Raw genomic sequence first — 7,388 nt, forward strand, 5'->3', positions numbered from 1 at the left:
AGTATTTAAGTATTAGTAAGTTTAACCGTTAACGTTAACTTTAACGTTTTAGTTAAACGTTAACTTAACTTAACTAACGACAATAAAGTAATAGAACATATATATATATATATATATATATATATATATATATATATAAGTTTAATTATTATATATAATAAATTTAAATTATTCTTTAATTAATATTTAAAAAATAAAACGACATGCAAGCATTAGTTATTCCTTTGCATATTATTAACCCTAGCTTTACACACTTATTTTTTGCGTGTTTGATATACACATTCGGGTCCCTGGGACCCCATCCATATTTATTATCATAACTTTCGTAAAAATGAATATATTTCAATTAATTTTTTTGTTTCAATTGATGGAGAATTAATTAAGGAACAAACCCATAATGTGTAAAAATCGATAGAATTAAGAAACTTTGAGATATATAGGTTCAAAGAAAAAGAAAAAGAAAAAATTAGAAACGTGAAAAAAATTTCAATTTAAAAAGTTGCCTGGTGATTCCAATAATAAAATTTTCCATACTAGAATGCAGAATGATATTAATATTAGGCGCACTATAATTTTAACTATACTTACCCTCAAGACCTATGAATGCATTGGCATCCACATGAGTAATCTGATTTCCGTCAAGTTCCAAAGAGTTTAATTGCGTCAAATGAGAGAATACACGTGCCGGGACCTCACGAAGGTGATTGTGTGCCAATCCTAATGAATCGAGCGTTTTCAATCCTGAAAGGTTAAAACATTTTATCGATGAGCATTTCATTTAATTATATGAAATGCTCGTTACACATTTATTTTATAAAAATGTTTTATTTATATGTAGATTGGATATATATATATATATATATAGAAAGTAGATTAAAAAAGAAGTTGGTTTAATTAAAATTACAGTTACTCTACAAAATGGGATCAGCTAAAACTGGAATATTAAAAAAAGACACGTCTTGTAAAGTAAAATGGATTATTGATTTTACCTTCGAAGTCTCCCTCTTTTATACTGGATATTCGATTCTCTTGCATTTCTAATTTTTTCAACAATTCTAACGAAGATAAAGCTTGAGTTGGGATTCTCGTTAGCTCATTTCCGCCTAAGTTAAGTCTTTTGAGTCTTCGGCTAAAAAAGTGTGAAATTTAAAAAAAATTATTAAAATAGACTGGAATATTTGAATTCTTTTGTTTGAAATTTGTATAAACAATATAGAACTTCTTAGGGTTGCAAATTTAAGAGATGTTATTTGTTACCAAGCAAATACATTTTCAAGTTATTTTTTATAATTTCGAATAGAAGATTTTGTTCTTTCTTTCTCTCTTAATTTTTTTTATTTGGAATTTAAAATATCAGTGAATAGAAGCGACTTACTTATCGAGCCCTTTGAATGCATCTGCTTCTATAATGGAGATCTTATTCTCATAAAGGGTAAGAATTTCGAGTGTATCAAGACCTTCAAAGGCTTTACCGTGGATAGCTGTGATTTTGTTACGATTTAAATTCAAAATCAAGAGATGGTGAAGGTCTTTTAACGCGTGGGATGGAACACTACTCAGCGAATTTTGGGAGAGATCCAGCTGTGTCAATCCCGTTCCTATAAGAAGAAACATATTTGATTTTGCATTTGCGAAATCATTCATATAAACTTTATAATTGAAATTTGTAACATGTTGTTTTCTAGAATTTCTTTAATATAATAATTTCACATATTCATTTTATTTAAGAAAAATTGCTTTTAATTTAATAATAACGTATTTAATAAAACCTAATGAATAGAATTCATTATTTATAATTACGTTTTAATAATAAAATGTAAATTTTTAATATACCATTTTAATTAATATTGAAAAGTTCAATTATATAAAAATTCTTTTAACGTTAGCTATACATTTAATAAAAAATTGTAACGAACTGAACATATATATTAAAAAAATATATATATTAAAAAAATTGTTATCTATATGTATATATTATTTATATAGATATAAATGTACACATGCATAAGAACGAGAATTATAAATTGTTAAAATTACTTTGCGTTTTTCGAAATTGACTAATAGTTATTTCGCAAAACGTAATTGATTTTACTGCACTGACTAATAATACGAAGTTTGTATCATCCTTTCTATTTTATATATAATTAATTTGTAAAAACACGTCGCGAGCGTAAAACTCAGTTGGAAAATAACATTTTCTATTATTTAATGTGCTTTCGACGTTGCGAATTAATGCAACTGAGTGATGTTGCGTCGAGACGCCTTCGTAGTGCCGCATTCTCATTAAGATCTCGGTACACGCGATGTGGTTATCTTCGCGTATCTAGAATACAGCAGGTGTAAAAAGAACGTATTTTCCAGTCCCTTACAGTAATTTATTCTGAATCTACGTGGCCGCAAAGGCGATGTGGTGATCAAATGACTCCGGGATTTCATAAGAGGTTTAAAGGTGGATTAAATTTGCAGTCGACTTTAACGTGAATCTTGCGTGACAGATTGAATGCTTCAACGTTGGCTTTAACATAAAAAAACTGATTTGAAATCGTCTCTGGAAGTTTTTTGAAGAGTACATGTACTGTTCCATGTCATAAAAAAATATTACATAGACCGGAAGAATATTACATGATACATGCAATAATAAAAAGCTCTTTTCTCTACTTCTTATTTATTGACTGCGATATGCTTTGAAGATTAGAATAATTGAATATCGTTGATATACAATATTTATAGGCAATCTTAGTCATGTGAACTGACTTATCAAATTTTCTTTAACAATTATTATTTTTGAAGAATTCTAAATTTCTAAATTTGAATTTATATATATGAGGATATTGAATTAAAATTCACGCTTTAATTAATTACTTATAAAATTGTCACAAAATGTAGTGATTATTTTAATAATCTCTAATATTAAAATTTTAATTTTAATTTAACATTTGTTATAATATAATATATATATATTTAACTTATATTTAAAATTATAATGCAAATGTTTATGATTAATAGATAGAACTATTAATAAATTTAACATTTTGTAATCCCATACTTTTGTAAACATTCAGCACTCTATCATACGATTTTTCGAATACTCTGTTTTTTTGAAATGTTTTTAACAATATGGTATTTTTTAAATTTCTTTGAAATTTCTCAAATAGATACTCAAATATCACAAGATTATATGCTGAGATAAAATAAAAACGAAAACAAAAGATAATATTTGTTTGTAGAAATTAATTTGAATTTTAAGAACAAAATTAATTTTACTATCGTCTATTTTGAATTTATATTTTATATTTCAACGAAATAAATTTCATTGATTTTATACATTCTATTTATTCCGAAAAAAAATAAAATAAAAATTTCTAGCTTTTCTTTGCGCGTATTGATATTTCTGTTTAGCTTCGCTTAATAAACGAATATCATATATACTTACCGATAGAACTAAGGGAAGATTCTTCAAGTACCGCGAGGCTACTATTATGAATGGTGAGATGGCGTATATCGAGCCCGAGGAACACGTATCCCTGCAACTTGGGCAGGGTGTTGTGCCTGAGCCGAAGATAGAATATCACGAGATTCGGCCTTCCCTTAAGCACGGCCATGGCCTTGGAGATGTGTGTCAGGTCGGTGATCTCGCACACAATGTCCAAGCCAGATTTCTTCACGCTGCAGTAACAGGGCGCGATTTCGCCGTGAGACGGACAGACTTGTGACGTTTGCGCTAAGCTCGTCGTCAGAACGAAGCAAAGCAACCACACCAGCCGCCACACATCCGACAAAGCTCGCTCCCTCATTTTTCGTGCGACTCCACACTTCTCCCCTTGCGACTTTGTCACAATGGCCGACCCTCCCGTGCCTTACTTTCGGCCTCCGTGCCTATCCCCCTGTTCACTTTCGCTTTCTGTCGGCCACACGCCTCTTTCCAATCTTCCTCTCGCGCCGTCTCCGTTTCTGTACCTGCAGCCTGCTACTTAGCCTCTGCTCTTCTATCCATTGTTCGCTCTGCCACGGTGTACCAGTACACCGAGTCTGCAAGTAAACGGGAGATCGATAAATCAAAAAGAGATAAGATGACAAAATCGAAACAAGAAATTTCATGTAAATAATCTTTCAAACAACTTCCTTAGGTAATAAGACATACATAATAAAAAACGTAACCCTCGCAAACAAGATTAATTTTAATTTTTAATTGTAATGAAATATTTCAAGCCAATTTTTTATTAATATCATAATGTCGTTATTTTATTACAAAAGTAATAATATAAAATGATTGATTCACCAATTTCTTTGTTTATTTAAATGTAACATTTATTTTTACAAATTGTTTAAAATACTTATCGATATATACAGTTACAGAGAATGTCATGGAAACAATAACATTGTTAAAATAGTGCGACATTAATTTCTTTTTAGTTTATTATTAATATTTATCCAATAACTGTGTAGTTTATGTAGAAATGGAAGATGGAAATTCACTGGAATTATTGCTAGCGCAGAAGAGCATACGTATTCTGGCACGAAGCAATAATAATAACAGTATATACGAACAGTATTCTAATCGTGTTGATTTATTGCAAACTTATAATACGAAAATATTCATATATGTGCATAATAAATGTCTACTTATTGGTAGTTACGATAATGGCACGAAACTTTTACATACAGTCATTAATGACTGTAGTAATTAAATTTTATTATTCGTTAGTGAAGTTATGTACAACATTATTAATAACATTATTATCATTTTTGTAATATTTCTTAAAATGTGACATGTCGAAAGCTAACAAATCAGTCTTGCATTTTATTTACACATGTTTAATTTATATAGACACTTTACAAATACATGAAACGTGTAACAAATGTTAGCACTTTATATTTAAATGTATTAATATTTTATTTCTAATAAATTTTATTTAAATAGCTTTTATTCCAAATCAAGAAAGAAACTTCATTTTATTATAATCCATAGTATACACAATAGTTTTATTCTAAATTGCTTATAGTGAAATCTCACTCCAAGAAAATGAAAATACAATCACCCTTGAAAATATTTCACTTTTTGAAAAAGAGGGACAATTTTCATTCTTTTTAGAGTCAATTTTGGAGTGAAAACTTCAAAAAAGTGAGATTTCTAAAAAGAATGAAGATTGTCACTTTTTTTTGAAGAAGTAAAATATTATTACTTTTTTTCACGTAATTACATTTTTACTCTCTTGAAATGAGATTTCATTGCAAGAAATTTAGAGTATTGTATCTCTGGTTAATTTTAATTACTCTCATTTCAAACGAGTTAGGTTTGAATCAAAGTTAGAACTCATCAAATTTTATTGTGATTTGGGAAGCGTGTTGAAATGATTGATTTGATTCTAGCAAATCGGATTCTCAGTTTGAATTACTATTATAAATACAGCTCTGTAATTTTAACATGCAGATGGAAAAAAACTAATTTTTCTAAAATAGTTACTAAATTTGACTTATAGATACAGATCTGAAAATAAATTTTATTGAACTAAGTAATTATATACGATATTCGAATTGACTGCTACAATGTCAAACTTTTTTGCAGCATTATTCATTATGTTAGAATTTCCTAACACTCAATTTGAGCATTCTACATAATTATTTTGATAGATCCAATAAAATTTATTTTCAGCTCTAGTTAAATTTTTTAATAATTCAGCAAAACTTCTGTTTTGTTTATGTAAGGATTAAGAATTAATGATTTAATTTTTATTAAGAAAAAGTCGATCCTGGATAATCGCTGTTATTTATATAGTTTCAATATTGATATATGTGTTTATCTGACGATAGCTTACTTGATATCGTAATGCAATCCAATTGCTTTATCAGCAACTTACCATGTGGCGTATCTCCTTCTAGCTCGTAATATATTCAACGGAAGACGCAAAATGGAATGACAATACGTATTCGCGCGATCACTAGGCATATCGCTTTTGATGTCACTATGTGAGTAATAATCGATTAGCTAATCGTTCAAACATACGCAATAGCCAGATCTCCTTGAACACTCGCGCATTTTTGTTACATAACAAATATATTCAAGATGAAATTCGCAGATGTTCATGAGAAGACTTCTCATGAAGGTTTGTGAAGCGAATCGAGTGTGAAGCAACGCGCTTCAGCGCATTGCAAGTTGGAACTAGGTCAATTCTCGTTTCATGCGCAAGTATCGAAATTCCTCTCCCAATAATATTTGAGTTTCGGACGACAGACGCAAAATAACGACCGATATTGCACAGCAAAGGTATCACTATTAGTCACAGCTTACGATCTCACTGGTGCGCGTGAATGATTTATTTTTCCGATAAACGCCTTTCACTATAGTCTACGCATTCCACCTACGTTGACACAAACTCGATTAACAAAGTCGCCACAGAGCCGTTCCATCCTTCCGTTACCACCCACTGAGTTATCATTGCTTTGCTTTGCCATTTGATAATAATATTTTCACCGCTGTCTATCGAACGCAATTGCACCGCGAGAATCGCGCTCGGTTGCGTCACGATGTTATCGTTGTTTTGCAGACAATTATTGACCGGATGTTTCAGATATATATAGTAATGCGTAATCAGTCGTTAGTTTTCTCAAAAGAAATTTATCTTCACGTTGCGACGTCCACATCAATGTGATTCACATCTGATACACAATTCTCTTGAAATAATCATCAGAAGTACAAGGCACAATCGATAAGATCCAGGTGGAATGATAATAATCCACGAATAAAATCCACAGAATCGACGAGGTCGATATAATGATGCAGCGATGCTATAGCTAAGACAGTCTTCTGGTTAAGACGCGAAAGCGTTATAATTTGTAGAGTCGAGCTCTCCGCTGCGTTGCTGGTGACCGGGTGTCCGTTGGCATTATTATTGCCTGACTAATGGACCCCTTCCGGTACAGGAATCATGGGATCGCGACCACGAGAATACGTCGGCCAACACTATCGTTGCGTGTCTATGATTGCCTACTATCACAGGCCAAGTAGGTGTTTCGTATAAAGAATATGTAACTACGAGGGAAAAAAGAGAGAATAATGGAAAATTTTAATACCTTGATTTATGAGTTTTCCGTACAAATCGTAAATGTTTTGGTAATGCTCTTTTTCCATGTTTGTTTTATGAAAAGATAAATAGTACATAAGCTTTTTGCATAAGCCTCTCCTAGTAAAAATCTTTCTATTAGAGTAGCAATATCGAAAAGTAAAATAACAAATATGAGATATGCACACTTTTTTATTAATATTTTTAATATTTTAACAACTGCGTCATTAAAAGATAATTGAAATGTGATATTGTTTACTGATTTCTGTGATAATTCCATGGAGCATGGTTGTGATAGTAGCAGTTAGTTAGTAGATAGTAGCAGAA

At 30.6% G+C, this 7,388-nt stretch overlaps 1 protein-coding gene across 1 annotated transcript in view; it reads right to left on the reverse strand.

Moving 5' to 3' along the window:
* Positions 1-3,794, reverse strand: part of LOC105626955 (leucine-rich repeats and immunoglobulin-like domains protein 2) — a 6,772-nt gene extending 2,978 nt beyond the window's left edge. Inside the window, exons 1-4 of the mRNA XM_012208245.1 lie at positions 3,434-3,794; positions 1,376-1,598; positions 990-1,129; positions 589-741 (exon numbers count right to left, since the gene is read on the reverse strand). Coding sequence (XP_012063635.1) covers positions 589-741; positions 990-1,129; positions 1,376-1,598; positions 3,434-3,794 — 877 coding nt within the window. The remainder of the gene's footprint in view (positions 1-588; positions 742-989; positions 1,130-1,375; positions 1,599-3,433) is intronic.
* Between the last annotated feature and the right edge of the window lie 3,594 nt (positions 3,795-7,388).

Source organism: Atta cephalotes, assembly GCF_000143395.1.
Source record: "Atta cephalotes unplaced genomic scaffold scaffold00007, whole genome shotgun sequence".
NCBI classification, from domain to species: domain Eukaryota; kingdom Metazoa; phylum Arthropoda; class Insecta; order Hymenoptera; family Formicidae; genus Atta; species Atta cephalotes.